This window comes from Colletotrichum gloeosporioides, assembly GCF_011800055.1.
Source record: "Colletotrichum gloeosporioides strain Lc1 chromosome Unknown consensus_7, whole genome shotgun sequence".
Classification (NCBI taxonomy): domain Eukaryota; kingdom Fungi; phylum Ascomycota; class Sordariomycetes; order Glomerellales; family Glomerellaceae; genus Colletotrichum; species Colletotrichum gloeosporioides.
The window spans coordinates 1,321,652-1,347,830 of NW_025544652.1; the positions used below are offsets into that span (position 1 = coordinate 1,321,652).

At 52.6% G+C, this 26,179-nt stretch overlaps 7 protein-coding genes across 7 annotated transcripts; 5 read left to right on the forward strand and 2 right to left on the reverse strand.

Moving 5' to 3' along the window:
• Window positions 1–1,015: 1,015 nt before the first annotated feature.
• On the forward strand, window positions 1,016–2,058 carry GCG54_00001779 (uncharacterized protein; the record flags this gene model as incomplete). Its single annotated transcript, XM_045401883.1, has 2 exons — window positions 1,016–1,056; window positions 1,122–2,058. 2 exons carry the CDS (start codon window positions 1,016–1,018, stop codon window positions 2,056–2,058), a joined length of 978 nt encoding a protein of 325 aa, XP_045270612.1.
• A 620-nt stretch (window positions 2,059–2,678) lies between these two features.
• Window positions 2,679–8,844, forward strand: GCG54_00001780 (uncharacterized protein; the record flags this gene model as incomplete). Its single annotated transcript, XM_045401884.1, has 2 exons — window positions 2,679–2,745; window positions 2,939–8,844. 2 exons carry the CDS (start codon window positions 2,679–2,681, stop codon window positions 8,842–8,844), a joined length of 5,973 nt encoding a protein of 1,990 aa, XP_045270613.1.
• Window positions 8,845–9,301: 457 nt separating this feature from the next.
• On the reverse strand, window positions 9,302–10,365 carry GCG54_00001781 (Ubiquitin-conjugating enzyme E2 J1; the record flags this gene model as incomplete). The annotated part of the gene is made up of 3 exons (XM_045401885.1): window positions 9,302–9,902; window positions 9,959–10,256; window positions 10,317–10,365. The coding sequence occupies 3 exons, from the start codon at window positions 10,363–10,365 to the stop codon at window positions 9,302–9,304; spliced, it is 948 nt and encodes a 315-aa protein (XP_045270614.1).
• A 778-nt stretch (window positions 10,366–11,143) lies between these two features.
• On the forward strand, window positions 11,144–11,469 carry GCG54_00001782 (NADH dehydrogenase [ubiquinone] 1 beta subcomplex subunit 2; the record flags this gene model as incomplete). The annotated part of the gene is made up of 3 exons (XM_045401886.1): window positions 11,144–11,278; window positions 11,342–11,366; window positions 11,429–11,469. Coding segments are annotated over 3 exons (201 nt in total), but the record flags the coding sequence as incomplete, so codon positions are not given.
• A 160-nt stretch (window positions 11,470–11,629) lies between these two features.
• On the reverse strand, window positions 11,630–18,465 carry GCG54_00001783 (putative cation-transporting ATPase; the record flags this gene model as incomplete). Its single annotated transcript, XM_045401887.1, has 22 exons — window positions 11,630–11,821; window positions 11,890–12,028; window positions 12,084–12,199; window positions 12,251–12,455; window positions 12,531–12,875; window positions 13,645–13,924; window positions 13,974–14,122; window positions 14,176–14,326; window positions 14,387–14,432; window positions 14,484–14,607; window positions 14,660–14,892; window positions 14,944–15,078; window positions 15,132–15,214; window positions 15,263–15,595; window positions 15,661–15,814; window positions 15,868–16,796; window positions 16,850–16,981; window positions 17,033–17,099; window positions 17,150–17,284; window positions 17,330–17,674; window positions 17,722–18,267; window positions 18,328–18,465. 22 exons carry the CDS (start codon window positions 18,463–18,465, stop codon window positions 11,630–11,632), a joined length of 4,977 nt encoding a protein of 1,658 aa, XP_045270616.1.
• Window positions 18,466–20,536: 2,071 nt separating this feature from the next.
• On the forward strand, window positions 20,537–22,082 carry GCG54_00001784 (putative nucleosome assembly protein C2D10.11C; the record flags this gene model as incomplete). The annotated part of the gene is made up of 5 exons (XM_045401888.1): window positions 20,537–20,583; window positions 20,713–20,792; window positions 20,871–21,581; window positions 21,640–21,959; window positions 22,032–22,082. 5 exons carry the CDS (start codon window positions 20,537–20,539, stop codon window positions 22,080–22,082), a joined length of 1,209 nt encoding a protein of 402 aa, XP_045270617.1.
• A 1,835-nt stretch (window positions 22,083–23,917) lies between these two features.
• GCG54_00001785 (D-3-phosphoglycerate dehydrogenase 1) lies at window positions 23,918–25,592 on the forward strand (the record flags this gene model as incomplete). The annotated part of the gene is made up of 4 exons (XM_045401889.1): window positions 23,918–24,222; window positions 24,299–24,606; window positions 24,662–25,141; window positions 25,195–25,592. The coding sequence occupies 4 exons, from the start codon at window positions 23,918–23,920 to the stop codon at window positions 25,590–25,592; spliced, it is 1,491 nt and encodes a 496-aa protein (XP_045270618.1).
• Window positions 25,593–26,179: the final 587 nt, after the last annotated feature.

The following is a 26,179-nucleotide window of genomic DNA, read 5'->3' on the forward strand; positions in this document are numbered from 1 at the left end:
TGCCTGTGTCTGCATCGCCTCAAGACCTGGTCAACCCTCAGGCAACCCCAATCGCTCCGTTGTGCCAAGTAACCATATGAGATCCCACGCACAAACCCCTAGGCGGGCGCCCGCCTTGCGACCCTCAATGTGACGGCGACGACGACGGCGATGTTTCCGTGAATGGTCATTATTCACTTGCCCACGCCTGCATGCCGTGCCCCTCAGACAAGAAACAGAAACCGTGCCTCTGCTTGCCTCAGCGTGCCTCCCTCACGCCCCGTGTTCGATTACACCGCAAATTGCGCACAGCAAGTACATGCTTGAAGCAGTATGATGTACTGCGTAGTCAGAGACACTTTTGTTTACCTAGTCATTCAAACAAGCTTCTCGTCCAAAAGCCCCGACATGCCGCGGATAATATGCCGGTTCACACCACCCCTTCAGCCTGCTGCTCAAGGTTCCCCTCGCTGCGCTGTTGCGAATTGCAGTATGTATCCGACTAGCTAGTCCAGTGTCCAGGTATGAGTACCTAAGATGTGTAGTGAGATTGCGGCGTCAGCGTATAGAGTTATCGGAAAGGGATATTAAAATCTGGCAAAAGGAACGGGAGATATCGTAACCCAATGGGTCTCTCGCCTTAGTTGCACACCGAGAGTGTTTGGCTGCTCGTCGGGATGAAGGCAACCCATCTTGCTGCAGACCTGTCATAGGAACATCAGGTGCCAAGCTGCCAGCGCGTGCAATCCCGCAATCCCGCGTGTGATCTCTCGACTGTGGATCGCCCCCAGGGTCCCTGCTGAAAGACCCCTGTCCTTTGCTGGAGACGGAAACGAGGTGGTTTCAGGGGCCCCCGCCTGTCTGCACTACGCAGTACACTAAGGTAGTACGTATGCTTATCAGATAAGCTTCTGGTTCCCCGCCGACCCTGTGCTGACCTAATCCAAAATTTTCATCGCGACCTATTGAGTTTTGCAGACAAGGCGTCCGATGCAGCCTTCGAAAGCCTCACCACCAGCAAGTGACATCACCCACAATGCCCCACAAACATACCAGGCGGGAGCAAGATCCATCGTCGTATGTTAAGCAGCCCATTGATTCGCGCTCTACCTATGCGTCGATGCCTAACAAAGTGTGAATAGATTCGATCTTCCGCCCAGCCAGATTGCGAGGTCATTGCCCGTCAACAAGGGCCGCAATGCCCAGCAGGCAAATCCCAAAACTCATAACGACGGTGTCACGAAGAAAAGAAAAAACAAGAACGATGATACTCCTCGCGCTTTTAAGCGCCTGATGGCCCTCTCTCAAGGCAAGAAGCTCCGATCAGGGCTGGATGATGGTCATCCAACGAAACAAAAGAGGAAGAAGAACAACCAGGCGGGAAAAGAGAAGCCGGGTGAATCGGACACAGGCGCTGTAGATGCCGTTGTCAAAGAAGGAATGCCAAAAATTCGCCCTGGAGAGAGCATGTCTGATTTTGCTGCCCGCGTCAACGCGGCTCTGCCCCTTTCGGGTCTCGTCAACAAGACTGCTAAAGATGGAAAGGACCCAGTTGGTCTCAAGGTACAAAGAACACGTAAGGAGCGCCAGATGCACAAGTTATACGATCTCTGGCGGGAGGAAGAACGCAAAATTCAGGAGCAACGGGAAGAAGAGGCCGAGGAGGCTGCTGAACGTGAGCTGGATGAGGAGATCAACGGAGGGACGTTTGGAACATTCGGCATCACACGGGCTAGTATGCAGGAGCCAAGCCAGGGTGGAAAGAAGAAGAAGAAGAAGGGAAAGAGGGGCAAAGGAGCTGACCGTGAAGAGGACCCGTGGGCGGTTCTGAAGAAAACACGGGGAGAGGTCAAGACAGGCCTGCACGATGTCGTTCAAGCGCCTCCAGAACTCCCCAAGATTTCCCGCGAGAAGCTTCTTGTACGCGGGGCCGCCGTGGATGTTTCTAACGTCCCAAAGTCTGCGGGAAGTTTGCGACAGCGGGAGGAGCTCCAGCAGATCCGTGAGCAGGTTGTCGCTACATTCAGAAGGAAGAAAGAAGAGAAGCTGGCTCGTCAAGCTGCTGCTGCTTCATTATAGCATACCCCTGGTAGATTCGCAATATTTCACGTTGTAACGTATTGGTAAATATCTGAAAATGCAGGTCTTCGTCTCAGTTAACCAGCCAGGGGTGAAAGAGTGAATCAGAGAATGAAAGGATTCCCATCATCTCCGTTATCAAACCTGCCAGAGAGGTGGAGGTTGCGCTCTTAAGTTTCATGCGCTACCTATTCAGAAAGAAGTAAGCTCACTGAGAACTTGAGTATTACTTAAGGTAAGGTAGGTAAACATCACTACCTGGCTAATGTAAGGTGCCTGCACTGGGGTGCTGTGAAGTGCAACGCAGGTAGGTGTTCGCAGGTAGTAGGTAGGTAGTGGCTGCAACACTTGTCGTGACCCACTCTTTGCACCAGCCACGGCTAGCTTATGTGATGACAGCTGAGACAGTGCATGTGGCTCGGTCCGGGCTGCATGCTAGCGGGGTTCTCGACTATGCAAACGCAAAAACTGGGATTTCGGCAACCGACCTGACAAACGCAAATCGCAAGGAGTCCAGGTTCGATCTTCCATCGTCGACCACAAACACTTAGCAAGATATCGATTTTTTTTCTCATCAAGACGCCCCCCTTGATAATGTACAACCGACACGAACATTCATCATGTCCCGCGACCTGGAGCGATTGATCGAGTCACTCATCACTGATGTCTCCTGCTACGGTGACCTAGGTGAGTGAATCTGTCTACTGAAACTAGCCTGTTCTTAGCCTGTTCTTTCCTTTTGCATCCTTTATAACCTCGCATCAAATGTCAATGAGGACGATGCGCGAGGCAGTCGGCTGTGTATACATCGCGTGTCTAACCGAGAAGGGCATAAGCGACGAGCGGGTGCCTTTTCGGTCTGTTACTGACCATTGAACAGGATGTACCGTTTCCCACGTCTTGGAAGCACTAGACGCATTCTACCAAGATGCGCATTTGAGAAGCGACAAGATATCTATGGTCGATCCATCGGCCTCGACGAGGACTAACCAACTCCTTTGGTCCACAGCATGGGACTGGCTTAGGATCAGGAAGGATCTTTCTGTTGGAGCCAATCGAAAATGGAATCACTTACCCTTGTCGGATATCCTGACCATACCAGATGCAGACGCCCAAGATGGCATCGCAATGAAGTCATCCAGTGCATCCATTGCAAGCCGTGATGTTGCATCTACAAACGAAGCTCAGCCTCAACCAGGTGCGGGGCCACCGCGGAAGGACCTGCCGCGCAAAAGACCTCGCATCTACGTATCTGAAGATCGGATGTGGGAATCGATCGCTGGACACGCTCCAGACTACCGAAGAGTTCCAAGGCTGGAGTGGATGGCCTTGGTTGGAATAGCATCGACGAAGCAGCAAGGAATTCTGCAGGGAGATCTTGGTCGACTTGTCGGCCAAGACAAACGTTCACTGCCAAAAAGAACGGACGCTCTCGCAGAAAAGGGATACATTTCCAAGCGCACAACTCTTGTGAGAGGCACAAAAACAAGCAAGCTGTGGCTTACACGCTTTGCTCCTGCGCTTCCTACGGACCCCACGAAAGTCGCCGCTGGTATGCCCGCCAATGTCGACATGTCTCGGGAAGCATTGGCAAGTGATCTCGAACCTGTTTCCTGGCGTGGAAGATGGACAGGGGACTCGGTCGATTATATTTCTCTGGCCCAAACAATTATGGCCGTGGTGAAAGCCTACCGAATCATCAGATATCACGACTTGCGGTGTAAGCTGGGCATCCTAGGCCTCAGGTGGCAGATGAAAGTTGCCGCAAAGACCTGTCGCTTTTTCGTTCGAACAGGTGCCATTCAATACGTGGGCGCCACCTTGTCAGGCAAGCTATTCAAGGACTGTCTCAAGTTCGACCATGACCTTACTCATGAGGACTGGGCTGCCTATCTGGCGACCGGAAAACAAAAGAGCCCTTCGTTCTCATCCTCTGGCTTTGATGCCGGACTTTTCCCCGCCGATGGAATGAATGCGCAAGGCCCAACTCTCGATACCGCTTCGCGCCCAGGATTGGGCCCTCAGCGCAGTAAAAAGACGCGTGCTGCTCCCTGGGTTGCCGACAAGCCCCTGACCACCACTGTGTTCGACAACATCCAAGCTGCCGGCTCCGCTGGTCTCTCGAACAAACAAATAGGTGACTCGACACTAGGACCGTCATTCAGGAGATACTTGTCGTCCATCTCATCAACATTGGCTATTCCAGCGCTGCAGCCGAACCACCTCAAGCATTTCCAAGTACTGAGTGAAATGCATCGAAAGGGCAAGTCACAACAATATCGCTACTTCGCCCCGCAACTGCCAGGGCCTCCGGAACCTTCTTCTGCTGAAGCAGTCGGGGATAACGACTATGGTGTAAACGACGCAGTGCACAGGGGCGATTCACACGCAGGATCGATCAGTCTTTTCACGGCTCCTTCTATCCCGCCGGATACTGTTCGCGCTGTCGGTGGTCTGACAGCACTTGCGCAAGGCCCTGGCAAGGGAGCAACGATGAGTGGCTCAAAACGGAAAGCCGAGGTTCTGGGAATCTCACATGCGAACGAACCTCGAGATGTCGGATCTCGTCGGGGAAAGCGGGCGAGGCTGGCATTGCTGGCGTATCAAGAAGGCCTAGACGAAGAGCACAACGTTCCGCCAGCGATTAGCCATGATGCCAACCCTGAATTGTCTTTGAGGATGCCCACTCGTGGAAGCATGGGAAGAAGAAAGGCAGTCAGCACAGAGCTTGACTCTATGATTGTTAAACTCAAGGTCAAGCCGGAAGCGTTGTCGGATGTTACGCGGGCTCTGGCAGGAGGCTCAAGGGGCGAAAACAGAGTCGATCCCGCATCGGCTGAGACCGGCTTCGAAGACAGAGTGGAGGCTCGCATTTCGCTGAGGAGAGATTCTGTTTCACGTCTAGAATCAGGACACGATGCATCTGTTAGTCTGAAATCGGCCGAGGACACCGTAGCTCCCGACGACACACAAGAATCGATTGTGGTCGCCCATGAAAATCAGGATCGAACCGCTCAGGAAAATTCCTTGCAGCCGGTCAACGAAGCCGCTGCTGGAGAAACAACAAGACGCGGAGGGCGACGTGGAAAGAAGAAAGGAGCAGAAAAGAAGATACGGCGCGTCTTTAAATGCGAAAAGTGTGGAGGAACTTGGAAGAATGACGTTGGCATCAAGTACCATCTCGAGAAGTCAAAAACGACTTGTAACCCGAGTTACGTTCCACCAGCGACAGCTCCGCCAGAATTGGTGGACAGAATATCTACTTCCGCAAAGCTAGTGACACCTCGTCAGACTAGACATCGCCAAGCCACAACACCTGCCATCGATGAAGCGGAGGAAATACTGCCCTCGCCAACGGGCGGTCTTACACTGGGTGCTGTTGCCCCTCATGCGGCAGCAGCCGGCCTAGATGACTTGAGCAATATGGATACCCTGATCTCAGATGGCAACACTGCTACTCGAAGAAGAAATCCGAGGACCTCACGGCCTAGATGGTCGCATGCATCTTCTGAGGCGAGATTTGGGGTCAGAAACCGCATTAGCGGCCAACGCCAACCGTGCAAATCATCCTCGCTTCGGCCACCAATTTCTGTCGTCAGATCTTCGATGAGTGGCCTTATTGATGACACAGACGGTACTGTCAGAGACATGCCTGCAGAACACGCCCCAATCCAGCCGTCCTTCAAACGCTTGCGAGTTGAGGAAACAACAACAACAACAACGAGTGCTGCTGCTGTTGACCGTCGCGGCAGTCCATCGACCAGTTTTGTCGAAGCTGGTGGAGCCTTTTTACCGACATATGGTGCACAAGAGCGCGGCAGTGGAGGGCAAATCAACTCTAAGTCGAATACACCAGGGGCAGAAACATCATCCACTGTTACACTCGGCTTATCAAACGCAGAGGCATTGCGAACCAGTATTGGCATCAAAGGTGCTTTGGCAGTCTCCGGGCAGGATCTCATGGAGAAAATTCTCATGCACATCCTGCATGCCAACGGTGGAGTCTTCCCTGGCGGTTGCTCCGTTTGGTATGCCGTTCTCGCAACGTGGGAAGTAGCTTTCCCGGGCGAACCCGCACCGGCTCACCAGAGCTACAAAGATGCCCTGGCCCGATTGGCCAAGAGAAAACAGATCGTTGTCAGTACACATGCCTTCAAGGATTCTAGAGGTATGATGGCAAATTACCAATTACTGAGGGTCCCCGAGGTTGAGGCATCTTCACCAGCTGGCGCAGCCATGAAAGCAAAGATCACTGCAGCGCATCCCAAGGCCTATACACCCTTGGCGTTCACTCCCAAGACCGGGCTCCATGATGAAGACAACAACGACGTCCAGCCCGTTTTCTCGAGCCGGCGAAAACTCGTCCAGGGAATCGACGTTCTTGATGCGCCTTTTTATGCTAAGAAAGCCGCAAATGAACGGCCCCTCACCCCACCTGAGGGTACCAATCTGACTCCACGGAAACGGAAGAGGAGAATGGTGACGAAGGAGCAAATTACACATGCCGAGGATGACGGCCCTGATGGTACACGACGTCGGGACATTTTCCGATTTTTTATGGACGGCAACGAGGGTGCGCACAACGGACTTACGCGGTCAAATTCGATGGAAGCTGGAAGAAGCTGCTTCGCAACCCCCTTGATGTTCCTTAAACCCAACACTTATCTCAACCAAGATGTGCCAGAGGAAGTCAGACATTGCCTGCTATTACCCGACGACCCAAATCCTGAGCCAACATACCCGTCAGCACCAGCCAAGGACGCTGTATTCAATAACTTCAACGTCAGTTTCACTGAAGCCACCGTTATTGTAGGTCAAAGGGGCGTCTGGCCGGCAACTGACGACAGTTTGTTCGATGTCGAAGACTGCAGCTTGACAACACTAGGTTGGATGCCGGATTCTCGATGGTTCCTGAAACAAAATCTACCGCAAAACTTGGCTGAGATGGTGAAATGGCGCGGCCGCCCGCGGACCAAGTTTCCAAGAAGCAGCCAGTATCAGGAGTTTTCTGAGCAAGTCGATGCCTGCTTCGACTGGGAGTTGTCGACTGAGGGTATGAAGCTCATGTTGGCCGAGTCAATCGTGCCAGAGCACATCTTCATCAATCTTGGCGTTAGCGACCTGCCAGGCAAATGGGAGAATCCTCGTCTTGACTGGAATTCCGCTAATCAATTGAGTGCGTCTCTATTGTTCGACGTGCGCTTATCCGACTTCACTACCACTGCGGCCGATCATCTCTGGGGTGGTGACCTTGGCCGTCAACGGCGACGCAAGCGACGACAGAAGCAACCCATCACAAACACAAAGGACCTTGTAGTGGGTATAGATCTGAAGATCAGGTCGCTCATAACACTGCCAAAGGATGCGGACCTGCGAGAGGCATCCAAGCGGAACAACGGACTGGATGAGACCAACGAGACAATCTTGATAGCGGCGTTCGTTGTGACTAGGACATTACTAGGCGGCGCCGACAGGGTCATCGAATGGGGCTTGATGATGACGTTATTCCCAGACATGGCTCTCAGTGCTATGCGGCGATTCTGGTCCAAAGCCCGGAAGGACCGACGGACGTTCATTAGTCAACTCACAGAACGATTCCAGATTCGATTCATTCCCGCCTACGAGAACAATGAGTTCCCTCCGATTGACTTTGATAACTATGTCGACTACGATTGGGTCCGTCTCATCAGATGGACCGCTGGGCTCGTCGAGGACTCCGTGGAGCTGCCCGCGAGCAAAAATGCCCTGGTTCAAGGATATTCTCTCGCACCAGCCTGGGCAGACGTTGATAATTGGCGCGAAGATTACTACAATTTTCAGATGTCTGTCTTTAACAGATTTGAAGCCGCTACCTCGCGCCCGGCTACATCCCTCATCGATGAAGTCAGCGGATCTACCCCAAATGCAAAAGCAAAAGACCTGGTTACAGCAATGTCCTGGCTTCGCTCTCTCTGCTACACGCCGCGCGATAGATACGCACCCCAAGACATAAGGAAAAAAATGGCCAGCATAGGAGGCGGGGACGAGGAGCGCATTCAAAATTTGCTCGAGCAAGCGGTTGAGACCCTCCAAGGCCAGGGCATTATTACGGACAGCAAGCTGAAGGCACTCGAGGGAAGGCCATACCGCCTTACTGAGACGTTTCTTCCTCGGTTGATGAAGTGGACGCATCAGCACAAGTTTGTTGACGCCGCCCGCTTCAAGTCGCGACTTGATGTCAGCTTTCGAAGAGGCGAAAAGATTCGTATTCCTTACGTTCTCAGAGACGGTGAAGTTATGGCGATGATGAACCTGCAGGCGAATGGGAGAGTGGCCGTAACCACAGTCGATGTCCCGAGCATTCCTCTGGGATTTGATCCCGGCAACTATGAAAGCAGAAAGTACCCGAAGTCGTATTATAACTTTGGCCTTGAGATCGCTCCCACACGACAGTATCTGTACGACGACGATTTAGAGGTTATCGAACGTGCAAGAAGCAACAGGCCCCCACGAGAAAACCAGAACCGAGCCATACCATTGTGGTCTGACTTTTTTGGGGAGCTCAACATAGAACGCTGGTCACAGGTCCTCGGTGCGGTCGCTTTCGTCATAGCCACGCGCGGCCCGCTGGACGTCCCGTCTGTTTGCGCAGTTTTGAAACCATACCTTCAAGAATTTGAGGTTGAAATGGTTTTCGATTGGGGCCGACATAATGGGGTGTTAAAGCACATGGCACACGGGACGAGCTGCACAGTGGACGAGTGGTGGTGGCTGCTTGTCGGGAGGCAGCGAGGCATTACGTTATGATGGAAGGCTTGCCCTACAGCAGGTCCTCAGTCACTTTGGGGACAGGGAGCCTATGCATCGAACTACAATGAAGGAAATGGCAAGACAATTGGGAACCACAGAATGCAAGTCCAGGACAGCTGAGAAATTGAAACCGTGGTTAAGAATCCTGGCACAGATACTCGCCGTATACATTCGCGTATCAAACTCGACGCAATCTGCATTCTAAGAGCAAGTGGAGAACACGCTCACAGACAGTTACCAGCCTCTTATCCAATCCAGGCCCTTCACATGTGCCTTTCTGCCACCGTGTCTCTGTGTCGTAGACCCATCCATTAGCATGTGAACACCCGCCCCGAATGTTCCTGGAAGAGCGACAGTGTCAACAAGTTGCCATCACAGCCTCCGCACGTCTAAGTAAGTAACGGACAAGCTGAATCACACTGAAAATCCCACCTGTTTGTACAGAAATGGTTGGCTAAAAGTCCAGGACCACTTTGAGAATCATCGCTAGAAGCAATACCACAAGTGCAACGATGGCCCGGTCCACCCACAGCGGTACCCCCTCGTCGTGCGGTCGTTGGTGAGCTTGCCGAACGTTCGGTGCCGGAGGCAAGGACACTGTCCTTGTTGGGGTCAATATCGATGGGGAGGGCCCGTTTGATGTTCGCGCTGCGATGTCAGGCGCTGGTACTTGTGATTTGGGCACTTGACTTGTTTCTGGCCCACCCACTTCGGGCGCAGTGCGGACGAAACCCTCGGCGAGCTCCGCGCTCTCAGCATCACCATCGTCGTGCCGTGGGGTTTCCTGCGCGTGTAGTTGTCTTTCGGCCGGCTTGCCCATTTCATCTTTCCATCCCATCTTCAACTCTGAGGGTATTTCGACATCAGAGGGTTCTGATGTGACGGCGATGGATTTGGCACTCTCCTCGCATTCCTGTATAATCTCGAGATTGGTTTTAGCGCATGTTAGGCACCTGAATGTCTGAGATGCCGTCGCGTGACGCTTCCGTACAGCGTCGCTTGTTTCGAGACCGCCTAGTTGGCCTCGAGGATCTGTCTCCATAAAGCTGCGCAACCTGGCTGGTAGTAAGTAAAGGCGGCCAGGTCAAGACTATTATGATGAGCGACGTACGCAACCAACGCCGTTCTCACACCCCAGGCGGGCTGCCATGTTTCCTCGTGATGACCACTGATGCTAAGGCAGATCTCGCGGTTCGTCTCGAAACGGCCGCTCGGAGTAAGGAATCGAAAGCTGGGCGGACGAAGCGGATATGTGGGTGGCAGGACGATTCGACCGTGGTAGATTCCATCGCTATAGGAAGAATTCGGGGGCCCGCGGAAGGTGAAGTGCCATTCGAATAGATCGGTTTCTAGCGGGGTTGCCGTGTAATCTGGCGATGGCGAGTTGGAAAGTTCCTGTGCTTCGCGAACTGGACGCGAACAGATCAGACAATGACTGATAGACGAGCAGGAGCGCAGACAACTCTTACGTATGCGCCGTATCGTGGGCGACTTGGAGTTAAATTTGGGAGTTGCCATGTCGGCTATCTGGTTGGATTGGCACTTCGAGGTGACCAGTGCTGTGATTAATCGTTTCGCCGACAGCAGGGTCCCAGAAAAGTGTGTCTGATAGGGTAATCAAAAGATTAGATCAGGAGACAATACAGGCGGATTCGCTGCTGCCTTCTGGTCGATGTAGAGGTTTATTGGAAACGGCGCTGGAGGATAGGTGGCTCGAATAACGTTTGAAGTCTATGTAGGTAAATAAGGTACGTTGATGTTGCGATACGGGGACTTCATTATCGGTTCAACGTCCCGCTAGAAATGGTGCTACGGGGCCGTGTCTTTGTGCCATTGTGCAGCACTCCAAGAGTTCTGTGTCCACTCTGCTCCAGGGGCTATCAACCTGGAATGGTTTGAGACGGTGGGGACCAGCCAACATCCGGGCCAGTGTCCCGGACAAGCCCCACCGAGCACAAAGGGCTGTATCAGCGGTGTTTAGATAGGTGCCTAGGGTTTCAGGCAGGCACATAGGCACTAAGGGAGGCACCTAATCGATACAGATTGATTGGTCGTCTCCCGGCTCACCCCCAATTACCTAAACAGCCAAGGCAGAGCTCCACACAGCGCTCTCGGTCTTGTATGGTGATGCTTCAACGTCGTTCGTCCTATTAGCATTTTCATCACCATTCCAGCTGCCCTCCCCCGTCCCTGCCCCAACTCCGCGTGCGAAGAGGAACCGGCGATATTCGAGGTTTGTAAGTTCATGCCATTCTGTTCAATCGGTTTTAAAATAGCTTCTAATTGAACTTTACAGAATATCCCGTCTACCCCGACCGACGCGCCTTGCCGCATTCTCACGATGTATCCCGGTCCCAAGCCTCCCACGCCTCACGTCCCGGGCATTTACCGCTATACAGCGACTGCTCTGGGTGCTGGCATGTGGTTCTTTGTGCGTTGTTCGTCACGGTATGACGCTCGAGAAACAGACATGCTGACTATTTGCCCTTCGTAGCTGATGTATCGCGCGAAGAAGGATGGTGTGTTCATGCCCTTGGTGATGCGTGCAGTTGAATCTATTGTAGCTGACAATCGTGTGTAGGTCCCGTTTTGCTGGGCTGGAAGCATCCCTGGGATCACTGAACATCACGTTTTGACCCGGTGCCGTGTAGGGAATCGACTTTAGAGCAAAATAAGCATTACCAGCCATGGCTTGATCAAGATTTGCCGGACCGAAGCCAACAAAGAAGATATGGCTATTCTATCAATATGACAGGTTTACACGTGCGTTTCCAAGGAATCATCAGTTTGGTTTCTCAAACAGGTAGTGCGCAATGCCCCAGATGTCGCCGCCTTGATAGGCAAACAGCTCGGAACACGCCATGTAAAATATCTGCCACCGGTTATACCATACGCTGGCATCCTGCTCTCCGTAGGTCTCGACCAAGTGCGGCCAGATCTCCTTCTTGTGTGCAAGCATCTTGCTCAGCCAATCCTATTGCAAAGACGTCAGGTCGCTCGGTGCCTTCAGGGACAAGCATTGAAAAGGGGAAATAAACGTACCTCACACGTTTTGGAGTAATGCTGGCCGTTCACCCACCACTGCCTCTGGATTTTGAGATCATGCTGGAAGTACAGAAGCAGATCAACAGACGGCATGGTGCCTCCCGTGAAGAAATGCGTTGTCATCCAACCCTCCTCGCTGCGTTGGCTATGTCAGTAATGGTATTCCTCAGCAGGAAAATACTTTAACTTACTAGTCATAAGGCGTAGTCGTATGTGCAAAAATATGCACGAAAAGCTTGCCGCCTCCTTTCAAGGCCCTGCTGACCTTGGCCATCAACAACTCATAGTTTTTCATGTGCTCAAAAAGCTTGTGCTCATCAGTGGCGATTCAACTGTGCCCGTTTGGGACGCTACGCACCTCGATGGACACGACTCTGTCGAAGGACTCAGGCTCAAATTCATAGTCAACAACATTGCCTGTGATCACTGTGAGATTGGCGAGACCCTTCTCCTTGGCCTTTCCATCAATGTATTCCTTTTGCGTCTTGGAGTTAGAGAACGCAGTGACCTTGGAGTTAGGAAGCACCTCTGCAAAATAAAGCGCGCCCGACCCCCAGCCGCAGCTATACGGAGTGAGTTAGCCCAAGTTACTTCTACATGACTGTTCCGTCAAAAAAGGGGAAGGAGTGGAGGCTCACCCGAGATCTAGAATGCTCATGCCGTCCTTCAACTCCGCCTTCTCCACATAAGTCTGCAGCATGGCAACTTCAGCTTGTGCCAGCGTCTCCCCGCCCTTGGGGTATAGACAGCATGAGTACTTCATACGAGGGCCCAGGCATGCGGCCAACACGCCGGTGCCGACTTCATAGTGTTGCTTGTTAGCAGCAGCAGTCTCGATGGCTATGGGCTGCGTGCGTAACTTCTCGATGAAGGTCATCTTACGCTCGTAATCCAGGCTGAGAGAGGTGCTTGCGATGGAATCGAGACGCTCCTGGAGCTGTCGTCGGATGCCAACTCTGATAACTGCATGGGGCAGGTAGCCGCTGTCCAGAATCCAGTCTGTTGAATCTCGTCAGAGACGTAGCTCCATCATGATGAAAGCAGCAGAAGCTTCTTCCTCTACCAGTGGTGGAGAAAGCACCATGGCCGACTTACCCATGCTCATCGTGATTTCACTAGGAGGAAATCGCCAGTAGCTAGCAAGATGGTTTGAAGCCAAAACTGAGATAGTAGTTGTTTCCCGTCGAGCAAAGAATTCCGTGTCCTCAACTTTTTTGGGGGGCTTGGGAGATGTTGCACTTCGAAACTAGATTCGAGTCCGAGCACAACAGGGTGTGCGTCTGTTATCGTAGCATCCGGCAGCTTTTGTATTTACGAACGCGACTTCACGATGTCGACCATGAGCAGTGCAATCGTTTGCAGGACAAAGTGAGTGGCACAGGACTTAATTGAATATCGGCGAGTGTGAATTTCACCAGCTACCGCTTGTTTGGGGGGTTGGGAGTTGCAGCGTGTCTGACCTTGCTGTCTCAGGCCGTCGTAGCGAAAACCCCGGCCCCTCGGAGCCGGGGTGATCCGCTTGGGCTAGCTCCAGTGTCGGCACCGGAATGCGGGTCGAGTGGAGCATCAATGACACGTCCATTTCTCCCTCAACTACGCTGTTCACCATATCGTTCTTGTCTACGAAGACGAACATTGCGAAAATAGCCGTCACCTCAAGGTAACAATATATTGACTTATAGATGAGGCTGATAGCGTGTATTTGCGCCAACCATGGTGGGTCATGCGAAGCCTCGATTAATGCTATCCTACACCTCCATGTTCTCCAAGATAATCTTGTACTGTTTCCTCTGCTTCGGCGTCTTCAACACGTGTTCCTTGAAAACTCCAGCAGTCCTAGCCAATTTTTGGAAAACGTACTTTTCCGAGGTCCAGGCTGCAGCCAAGTAAACGGCACCAAGCAAGATCATGAAAAGCTCAAAGTCCAAATTGGTTCTCGTCAGTTGCATCAAGCGCTTGACCGAATGCGCCGGAAAAAGAATCATGTAAAGAGTGACCAGGAGAGTCACCCCAACAGTTGCCAAGAAGGGCCCTTGCCAGAGGTCAGCAACATGCTAGTATGTGAGAGGTTTTAAACGTACAATTCTTCAATGCGCTCTCTCTGAAGGGAGGCCCAGCATTGAGGACCACCCCAGCTAAGATATACTCGAAGCATGACACGAGGAATAACACGGTATTTTCCGAGTTTTTGATGTTTGACTTCTCATGGTTGATGCGTGGTGGGATGTACCTATCAGCGTAATTAGTGGTACAACTAGACATCAGTGGCTTCCTTGAACTTACCACGGTTGCTCTCGCACGGCTACATAGACCATGGCTTGCACGGCGATGCAAATGGCCATTTGTCCCAACAAAGGTATGAGAACCTTGCGGGATACAAGATCCGCCGTTGGTCGTTTCCGTGACAAAGTGGGAAAGGGCCCAGCCCAGCTCACTATTGATGCCAACGTTAGCACGGACCAAGCTAGATCCATCGTCATCATGGTGAACTTACTGAAGACAGCGATTGGCAGGATAAGAAGCAGATCGATGAAAAGAAACTGTGGCTGCCTTAGCCTTCAATATACAAGAAGGGATCGTAGTTGACTCACCTGGAAATCGCCGAGGTTTGACGCTTTCGCGTAGAGAAAGCTGACCGATGTGAACTGAATCGCCGAGTAGAGACTCATGTACTTGAAGCAGCTGAAGCTCGTTACGAGCGCAGCACGCCCTTCACTACACCGATGCGTCAGCAATGTCCTTCCGGCGAAAAGGGTCTTCCGCGTACCGGATGACCGTTGGTACACATCCGATGTCAAAGATACGAGATGTGAATGGAGCTGCAACGGAAGCTTCCGCTTCTGAGAGCGAAATGCCCACATCGGCAGCCTTCAGAGCACCGCAATCATTTGCGCCGTCGCCGCAAAATCCGCAGCAGTACCCAATGCCCTGGAGTTTCTCAACCAGTTCGTGCTTCTCGTCAGGCGACATGCGCGCAAAAACTCTGCCGCGGACAAGCATCTGTGAATGTCAACAAGCTGTTTGATGAGACCATCTATCATAATCACCTACCCTTTGAAGGATTATTGGAGGTGAGAAGTCTACGATCCAGCGGAAAACCTCGCCAGTGACAGCCAGTGAGTAGTTGCGAATGTCGTTGATGTTGTACGCCAGCGATGCGTCGACATCTGCTGGTGGGGCCATGGGCTTCGCCACAGTAAGTAGGGGGGACATGGTGAAGACCGCTCCGTGAGACTTACAAGTAGAGTCTGGTCACTTAGGTGGAACTCGCTATTGTCGATGCTCTCCCATTGCAACCTCGCCTTGGGATCGCCAGCATGCCCTTCCATCTGTTAACTAGATTTCACAATGATACAGTTGCTTTACTCACCCTCAATGAATCTTGGAACGAAGCAGTGTGCAGTTTTGTTGACCAAGTTGCATTCACGGGCAACGCTGATGGCGGTCAGGATGTTGTCACCAGTTACCATGGTTGCGCTGATGTTGGAGTCTAAAAGTTCCTTCAGCACTGACGCAGTGGTCGGTTTCAGCTTGTTTTCGAAGATGATGAAGCCAGTAAACTCCAAATCTGACTCTGCTTCATGTCTCTTCATTTTCTGTGCCTTGACCCAACTCATTTTGGGGATGTGGCGGGTCGCACACCCGATGACACGGTATCCCTTGTGCGTGTAGTTTGCGAGTTGTTCGTCGTAGTCGACAGGAACTGGTGCATCACGTATCAGTAACGAGACGGTCAGTAATTGCCATGGTCATCGGTAATTCACTTACAGCTATCCTCTCGGCAAATCTCCCGCATGCACTCAGGGGCGCCTTTGACGTAGATGTCTCCACTAGGCTTTCCGAACTGCCTGACAATCACGCTCGCTCTTCGAAGCTGCGAAACGAATTCAAAAGATCTGAGGACTCCAAGTTCAAGAGGTGGCTGTTTGTGGGGGTCAGCCCCGCTTTGCTCATACGACACATATGATAACATACCGAGTGGTTGTTTCCGTTGTCCTCTCGTAGAGTATCACAGTACTCCTCAGGAGGTCTAGCGACAGATGGTGCGAGACTTCCCTGGTCCTGATCGTCCGCTTCGTTCAGACTTTGCTTGCCCTCTTCGAAAGACCACCGAGTAAATTCGAACATCTTCAGATCAAGTGGATCCCCAACCAATTCGTCGTCTACTACCCTTAGAGAGTGACAGGTCGCCATTGTGAAAAGAGCGGCCTTGAGCTTCGAATCTTGGGCAGCGTCTCTACTTCGGTGGTTGCGACTTGGCACGAGAGTCGATGGGTCCGATAACACATCTGTAAACTTGCCGGTCGCAGGCGATGCAACACGCACACCGAGAATGTCCAGCCCGTCTTCTGTTAAGGTTCCGGTTTTGTCGAAACACATGATATCCAACTTCCCCCCAACATTGACTCGCTGCGGACTGATACAGAAAATTTGTTTCTTCTTGAGTCTGTTCAGTGCGAAATTGGTGCCAATGGTAAGAGTGGCCGGCAAAGCAGGGGGCACCACGATTGTTATCAAATCAAGGGCGCGCACGATGATTAGATGCCAAGCCAATTGCAACCGCAGGAAGTTGACAAGCGATGCAATAAAGCCGAGCATAGCTACCACAGCCATGACGCTTATATACCGGAAGGAATCCCGATAGAACTTGAAGCCTGATGGTTTGGGGAATAGCATCGATCGGACTAGAGAGCCCTTCGTGGTACTGAATCCTGTTCTGACAACCAGTGCAAGGGCCACAGCGTCACCGTCTCGATCCTCTTGTGGTCGACGAGCACGGACAATCTTAGTCCCGCAGAATAGAAAGTGTTTCGCGATCTCTGGCGAGACCGTCGGCGCAGCCAAATCCAACTTATGCATAGTATCATCCGTGGCAGGCGTTTTCGACACAGGGACCGACTCGCCTGTCAAACATTGTCAGTCGGTTAGCAGGCCAAAGATTGCGCGATGGACTAACCGGTAAGCATGCTCTCATTGACAATGCAGTCGCCGCTCAACAACAAGCCGTCACTGGGAAACTGGGTCAGGTTCGGATCGCTGACCTCATAGACATCACCGGGCACAAGCTCGCTTGAAGGCACGAAGCGCCCTCGTGTATCGTCAGTCTAGCTAGAGTTAAATGTTCTGGCACAGCACTCACAGAATCCGTTCCGAAGCACTCTGACGTCACATTCAAAGCGCGAAATCTCCCGAAGGCGCTTCATGGTCTGTACCAGTGAGCCATGGAACCCATCAATGCATGGTATGGGGAGCTTACCGCCCCGGTCTCGATGAGAGTGGTCGTAATACTACCAAATGACATCAAGAATATGGCGACAGCGTAGTAGTAGTACTCGTCCAGTGACCAAAGAATCAAGCTGGCTATCTGAAAGACATAGAAGGGATGGAACACCTAAGAGTGTCAGTATCATGGCACTTCAAAGCCAAGATTACGTACCTCGTCCACAAGAAGGCGTGGTATGGACTTCTGCTCGATGTCTATAAGGTTGTTACCGAATACAACCTCCCGGAGTCCTTTTTCGTCGCTGTCTATGCCAGCCCTGACAGCTCGAGGGTCGGTCCAATTGGGGTCCACCCATCCGTTGAACATGATGAACTTGTCTGTTTGCTGGTTGAAGTATAGGCGAATATAGCGGTAGTTGAGCATGCGAAGCTCGGTAATGATGGGGTCGTAATCATCGTCCATCATATAGCCCTTCTCGCTAGAGCCGAAAATTGTTGACATTGGTCTCCCGTAGAGCTTCTTATCCACGTCCATGGGAGCGAACTCACCCCATTGGTTCTAGTCGAGTTAGATATGGAGCCCATCAGTGACCTGCGTAGACTTACTTCGACAACCACCCAGTCACATTCAGCTAATGGAGATGGACGCCCCAGCAACCTCACTTGCCATCGAGGAAACCATCTCAGCAAAAGCCATGAGAGGCCGAGAGTACAAATGCAGAGGAGAGCATAAGCGACAAAGCCCAAGCGACTAGTCCGAAAGCCTGCGATGACGATCGTGAGGTCCTCGTTGACCATGTAGACCTTTTGACTGATTCGACCGTCTCCACCCAAGCTCTTGCTTGTCGTCGCACTGTCTCGGCGCAACAGCCTAGCATGAACGGAAGACCGTGAATGTGTCGATGACCTTCGGCGATGCGCCATGTAGTCATCGCCATTTTCAATATCTAGATCGCTCTCGTCATCCTCGCCGAATGTAAAATCACCAACGTCGGACATGTTTCGGCGTTCTTCATCGAACGTGGGGGAGAGCTCCAAATCATCTTCGTCTCGGTAGTAAGCAAAGCTCGTGGTAGAATCGGCGCGTGGTCTGCGATGCGAGAAAGCAGAAACGCTGGTCGGGAGACTCTCGGCCATTGGTCCGGAGAAGAGCTGCCAAGACAAGAAGTTTAGCTTTTGCCCGTTTGGTGGCGATGCTGTCAAAGAGCCTACCTCATCGTGGGCCATTTCAACCTCCTCAAATATGCTCGTGCTGCTCTGGTTGGAGTTGAGACGGTATAGGGGGGCATGGCCATTCGCTCTCGACGTCGAGGAGGCACGATGGTGCCCTTGATCCGTATCTTGATCCATGATGACGTTTGATGCGGGTTCAGTTTCAGCGTCACGCTACCAGGTTTTCGTGTTTACGCTTCGAAGATAGAATGGACAGAAATTCGTCGAGCTACCCGGACACCGAGTGAGAAGAGACGATACTGTAGGCCAAGTGGAAGAGGCACATGGCAGCGGAACGAAAAAACGGTAGCTATGCGGCGGTCCACTCGGCGAAGCTTAGCCAAGTGCAGAGGGATGTGAGGTGTCGCGAAGGCCCCCGTTGTTCGGCTTTGAGCGAATCGCGATATGGATGTGGAACGGTGGACGTCCGTGTAGGCGGCGCAACGCAGTTGCGAGCGTGGACGAGCAGCGCCTTTTGAATTAGTGTGAAAGCCTGAGTCGCACTGGGAACTGAAAATAAAGAATGTTTTGCTGGTTAGCGCATTCCGAGTCGACTCCGTGCGATGATGGTCCGTCCGGCAAGGCAGGGTACATCGCCGCAGCGTCCGTACTGTGGTTGCACAAGGCAAAGCACCTGAGTAGCCGCCAGCGAATGAGACTACGTAGGTAGGTAAGGTAGGTAGGGTGTCTTCCATTAGGTACCTTACCTTAGGTCCTCATCCCTTAATTATAAGACGTTGAAGTCCTAGGGAGGGGACTAGAAGCTACCTACCTAGGTACAGTGGGTTAGGTAAGCACCCCGGCACAACCTGAGGTGGGCTGAACCCCTCAATCCTCAATCCAGTGCAGACGGCGGGAGACTGGGAAACGAAACCCTTGAGCGTGGCTACTATGCTATCTCATTGTTTGCACTACCTATCCGTACCTTAGGTAGGTAGGTACCTTGTCACCTGGGCTTTGGTTTTGGTTTTGGTTTTGTTACCCAGTTTTTTTAGTGTTCTAGAAACAAGCTTTAAGGTATTGACAGATATCATGCTGTTTGGTTGTCACCTGGGCTGGAGGCGAGCGTGGACGTGGATGTGAACGTCTGCCTCAGTATCTCCACTCGACGCCAAATTACCTTACCTGCAAGGTAGGTCCAGTTCAGTCTACCTTGGTGTGCATTCCGTCGGCGTCCTGTCCCTCACTGTACGTTGATGACTTACGTACATACCCAAGGTACCTTAGGAACTTTACCTACCTACTTTACTAAGAGGGATTGCTGCCGTTTGGCTTTGCCAACATATCCGGGCGCTCCAAAAGTTCCCAAGAGGTACACACATTCCGCTCTTAGTTGTCTGACACTGCCACGGCAATATCCAAATCACCAGGGCAAGGGCCGACTTCAATACACGACAGTACACCTTACCATGTCGAGACAGCCTGGCAGCTGGCCTATAAGAACTGGCCCCGATGTCCACCAGGACTGAATCTCAAGAGTCTTTTTGCTTCACCGACACGGCTGGACCGGGGTATGCATTCGTAGTCTTTACCGCTTTGTGAGCCCGAAGTATCAACGTCTTGCGCCCCCCCCCCCCCCCCCCGGGGGGGGGGAGGCATGGGAAGGGGCAAACTGGAAGGATGAGGTAAAGATGCCCAGGGCTCGCGCTGCCAGGTACCTCTGGTACCTACCTAGGAAAGACAACGGGTGCCCGGCCTGAGGCTTCAGCAAATGTCCGCCCAGCGCCTCGTACCCTACCCGCCAATATTTTCACCCTGCCACCTCACCTCACTGTAGGTACCTACTGCACCTACCTACTTGCCCACCTTACAAGGTAGGTAGGTAAGGCAGGTACCTAGGCAGGTAGGTACCTTGCCTTACCTAAGGTAAGTGGAGGATGGCCATCAGTAGGTAGAGCTGGCCGCTATGTGATGTCCATTGGAGCCCGCCCGCTGTCGACTGCCCCGTCCACTAGTCACTACTCACTACTCGTGGAAGGCGCCTAGCAGCGGTACCCGCCCCAACGAACGCAGGACAAAGTCTGGCTCCTAGAATTTTTTTTGCCAGTTGCCGCCCCCCACCAAAATAAGACTTGACTGGGCATCTACAACTTCCCACCCTCGGCGTCTTCCTCTTTTCGCCCTGTCAATCTCAATCCCAATCCCCTTCGGTCTCGACAACCCTCACTCCATCGTCTCTTTCCACAGGCTTCAGAGTCGATCGCACATCATGGCTGAGCCTATTCGCAACAAGCGCCTTGACCCGGCCACTGCGCCGTAAGTATCTGACCTCCCCCACGGCTGCTGCACTATGTTCTGGGTGGCGACCCCTCGCTTCTCGCTCGCAGTGTACGGCGACGAAAAGTTCTCTCCTCGTGATGGCTAACGATCATCGTCTGCCCTCAGTACGCCGCAGAATACCCCCCTTCAGAATGCGCCCATTTCCTCGCACGCCCAGCAGCCCGGCGTTGACAGCATCAAGGAGGGTATGTGCCCCTCTTCCGCCATTTGGCTTCGCCCATGCCCCTCCATCGGATGATAACTAACTCGCAATTCTCCGTCAGAGGATCTTGATCGCGCCGCCGCTGCCTCCATCTTCGCCCAAAACCCGAAGCTCGTTCAAATGATCCAGGGAAGACTTGGCTCCCTCGTCGGCCGTTCCTCCGGTTACATCGAGTCCCTGCCCCCTCAGGTGCGCCGCCGTGTCGCTGGCCTCAAGGGCATTCAGAAGGAGCACTCCAAGCTCGAGGCCGAGTTCCAGGAGGAGGTTCTCCAGCTGGAGAAGAAGTACTTCGCCAAGTTCACTCCTCTCTACGAGAAGCGTGCCAAAATTGTGAACGGAGGCTCTGAGCCTTCCGAGGAAGAGATCAAGGCTGGCGAGGAGGAGGATGATGACGAGGAGCCCGAGGACGCCGAGAAGACGGATAAGTCTACCGAGTCATCCGACGTCTCTGGTATCCCCGAGTTCTGGCTGTCTGCCATGAAGAACCAAATTTCTCTTGCCGAGATGATTACCGACCGTGATGAGGCCGCCTTGAAGCACCTTGTTGATATTCGCATGGAGTACCTCGACAAGCCTGGTTTCCGCCTCATCTTCGAGTTTGCCGAGAACGAGTTTTTCACCAACAAGACCATCACCAAAACCTACTTCTACCAGAGCGAGAGCGGCTACGGTGGTGACTTCATCTATGATCATGCCGAAGGTGACAAAATCGATTGGAAGGAAGGCAAGGATCTCACTGTTCGAATCGAGAGCAAGAAGCAGAGGAACAAGAGTGAGTTTGGAAGGCGCGTATTCGGAATACAAGAAATGGCCGCTGACCATTGTCATAGACACGAAGCAGACTCGTATCGTTAAGAAGACGGTTCCCACCGAGTCCTTCTTCAACTTCTTCTCGCCTCCTCAGGCCCCCACGGAGGAGGACGACGACGCCGCTTCCGACATCGAGGAGCGCCTTGAGCTGGACTACCAGCTTGGAGAGGACATCAAGGAGAAGCTCATTCCCCGTGCCATCGACTGGTTTACTGGCGAAGCTCTGGCCTTTGAGGAGTTGGACGATGACGACTTGGAGGGTGACTTCGATGACGACGATGACGACGATGACGACGATCTTAGCGAGGACCGTGACGAAGACGAAGAGTCTGAGGACGAGGTGAGTGCTACCGCGACTTTAATAGCCGAGCCCATGTCTGCCTCGCGTAACAGAGCTGATCATGATGTACAGGACGATACCGGCAAACCTAAGCAGGAGGCGGCTGAGTGCAAGCAGAGCTGAGCGATGCAGGCATAAGTCACTTTTTGTTGATAGGTTCTTGGCATCCATGCTGATCGGGACTTGAGGAAAATGTGTTATTCCAACAAGTGCTTTCCGCACCCACAGAGGTGGCGGTGTCTACACTGCGCGCCACCTCAGCATTACGAGGTTTGGGCCAAGCAGCAAACCACAGAAGGGTTCTGCTTGATAGATGGTAATTGACATTTCGGTCGCCGATTTTCTTTTTCTTCCGAGAGACACGGCTATTACGTCCTGGCCATGAATGATGCTGTATGTTGCTGCTGAAACGGGGATCGTAGAATGGGTGTTTTCTGAGTTTGTTCATTTTTTTTCATGTAACGGATAAGGGGCTAGCATTGGAGGTAGTAGAGACACACAAGTAAGCATGGCTCAATCGAGGGTCCCCAATGTTTTATCCTGTGTGACTGTCAATCGGAGGGGTCACCCAGCTCCTATAGTGCTCCAAACTGAATGGTCACTGCACGGCCAGACACGGTGAGCAGAAGGCCATGGCGTTGAGTAAGGAATCTACGGCATGCTTAAGAATAGCTGGGTCATTTGAATGTGCTGTCGGCTGCGACTAAGAAGGAAGCTCCGTGAAGTGTCGGGAGCGGAACTTGCGTCGCGGCAGGTTGGATCGGGCTGACAAGACAACACAAGCCTACCTTACCCAGTATGCTGGAAGTCGGGTGACGACTTTGCGGCTATGCATGGCGATTGGGTCTTGAATCGCCTCAGCAAAGTGGAACGACGAAATGGTCCGTAACCGGCACGTCGGGCCCAACAAGCATTAATCCACGACATGTATCCGTAATGCGTTGACTGTTTTATTTCCAGTGACCCACGCAGAGCGGCTCTGGGCCGTTATGACGCTTCCGTGCCGGCGTTGGAGGGGCGCAAGTTTTTTTCCCTCTTCCTCCCCTCTCTAATTTTTTTTCGTCTCAGTGACTCAAGCACAAGTCGTGTCGAGCAGCGGGAAATGGGACAAGGGCCGCGGTGAGGCGCCGGCGTACTCGACTCGGTGCCGTTCCCATGGCGTGCTTGCAATGGACCGACTGCCGGTAGAACTCCGCTATCACAGCAGTCGGCATAGCACTGTGTGAGTAACTCCCGGTACTTGATTCATGGCTCCTGACGCCGCGTTTGCATGCACATGGCGCGTTCAGTTTCCACATCCGCACCGTACCAGATCCGTGTCCACACGTGGCGGTAGGATCCCGGAGACGAAATCCACTCTTCGGGGTCTGCCCTTTGCTGCACCTTCCGCAACACGCATCTGCTAGCCCGCACCGAGCATCATCTCAGCTGGCTGCGGCTGCGACTACGGATGCGCCTGTCCAGTCATAGTACGTAAACACAGGTGTTGTCGGGTACCGGGCTCATTACATAGCGCACGTAGGTACCTCTATGGCCATGGAATGCTCTCAGTCATCGTGTGCAGCCAGTAAAATGCTGCAACTTGCAGCGCTGAGGTAAGGCGAGGTAAGGTAGAATAAGACGCACTACGTACCCTTTTTTTTTTTCCCGCCTCGGTCACCACAGGGCCATCCCGCGTCATTTTGAGAACGTTCCATGAATATAAAACTTCTCTTCCCCGGACCACATCACCAAGCGTCGTGCCATCTTTCAATGCCGCGCCATCAGCTTTAGCACTGTTCTTGTGTCTCCGAGCTGAATACTTTACCTGTCGTCGTCTGTCTCCCCCTCGGCCCTGACGACACCACCCTCATTCGAGCTGCGTATCGGCCTATTCTGCCCCGCATCAAAAATTCCCAATCACCCCTCCATCGTCACACGCGCCTTGGCCGTTAGGATTTCAGCAGCCACACGTAGATATGGCCTCAGCACAGGATATTACCGGCGCCTCAGCGTTCGGAAAGCAGCTCGAAGTCTCTGCCAGCCTTGGTCTCTCGACTTCCCCTACTGCTACGTTTCATTCTCCTCCCTCCAGCTTTGGCGGACCTGCTCTCGCCAGGAGGCCCGTCCCCAAGCTCCTGAAGCCTTTCGACACCCAGGACATCAAGATTCTGCTCCTCGAGAACGTCAACCAAACCGGCAAGGACATCCTCACTGAACAGGGCTACCAGGTTGAGGCTCTGAAGACTTCTTTGCCCGAGGACCAGCTCATTGAGAAAATTCGGTAGGCAATGCCTTTTATGACAGACGATGGTGAATTCGAGAGTAAAACATGAGCGACTCATACCATCAAACAATAGGGACGTCCACGTCATTGGTATTCGCTCCAAGACGAAATTGACCGAGAAAGTACTCCGTGAGGCCAAGAACCTACTTGTCATCGGCTGCTTCTGCATCGGCACCAACCAGGTCGACCTCGAGTACGCCGCTGCCCATGGTATCGCCGTCTTCAACTCTCCCTTCGCCAACTCTCGCAGTGTGGCTGAGCTCGTCATTGCCGAGATTATTACTTTGGCCCGCCAGCTTGGCGACCGTTCCAACGAAATGCACCGCGGCACCTGGAACAAGGTCAGCGCGAAGTGCTGGGAGATCCGTGGCAAGACACTTGGTATATCCATCCCATTTCAGGTCTGGCAACAACGTGAACTCTAACTCCCTCCCAGGCATCGTCGGCTACGGCCACATTGGCTCCCAACTGTCCGTCTTGGCCGAAGCAATGGGTATGAATGTTGTCTACTACGACGTTGTCAACCTGATGGCCATGGGTACTGCGAGACAGGTGCCCACTTTGGACAGCCTGCTAGAAGAGGCGGACTTCGTGACCCTCCACGTGCCGGAACTGCCCGAAACCAAGAACATGATCGGGGCTGCTCAATTGGATAAGATGAAGACTGGTGCCTATTTGATCAACGCCAGTCGTGGCACAGTTGTCGACATTCAGGCTCTCATCAATGCCATGCGCTCTGGCAAGATTGCTGGCGCGGCTCTTGACGTCTATCCCAATGAGCCTGCCGCTAATGGTGACTACTTTAACAGCTCCCTGAATGCCTGGGGAGAGGATCTGCGCAACTTGAACAACATCATTCTTACACCGCACATCGGTGGAAGCACTGAGGAGGCACAGCGCGCAATTGGTGTGGAAGGTAAGTTGCCAAGACTGTCATTGTTACTCTTTGTCGGGCTCACAAATGAACAGTTGCCGAGGCTCTTGTGCGCTACATCAACCAGGGCATCACGTTGAACAGCGTGAACTTGCCTGAAGTGAACCTGAGATCATTGACTCTTGACGAACCCGATCACGCTCGTGTCATCTATATTCATCGCAACATCCCCGGTGTTCTGCGCAGAGTTAATGAGATTCTGGGCAACCACAATGTCGACAAGCAAATTACTGACAGTAAGGGTGATATCGCCTACCTCATGGCCGACGTCAGCGATGTGAAGGGGGAGGACATCAAGGATATCTCAGACAGTCTCGACGCTCTAAGCTGTAAGCATTCTCCCCTCTTCCCCGGAGTTGTTCGACATGATCCGTATGATTTACAGGTTGCTGACTTTGTCACAGCTCGTATCTTGACCCGTGTCTTGTACTAGAGCTAGTCTAGTGGTCATCGCATTTGGAGGCGTTTATGATGGAGAATTTGACTTTGGGACATTATAGTGGCAGCCGACGTCTGCTGCCATTTGCGACAGCATTTCAACATGTCAGCAGGAGGCGCCTAAGCGCTTTCGATTATGGAGTATCGGGTTCACATCAACTTGAAGGCATAAAAAAAAAGTAGAAGGATGGTCGCATCTGCGGTAAGAAAAGGATACATAACATGAGATCGACGTCAAGAAGTAATTGCGCACTCTGTGAAGCAAATTTACAAGCGACGTTAATGGTGCTACTTGGTCAAGGATTAGGTCAGAGTTGAGTCTCAAGGCTGTACGCTGTTTGGGAGGGCATGGCATACTGTACTTCTGCTTGCATACTGGACGCAAATCGGTTGTATACGGCGGGCTAGTAAGGCGGTGAGTGAGGGACATGCGGTACGCGGGGCGTGTCTATGCCTCGGAAATTGTGGTGATGCAGCGGTCCAGGGCCAGCGCCGGACCCAGTAGCTACTAGAGAGCATGAATTCCTCATACAAACGCATCTCCAGGTGCTTGAAGCAATGCCGTCTTTGGCTTAGCCTTTG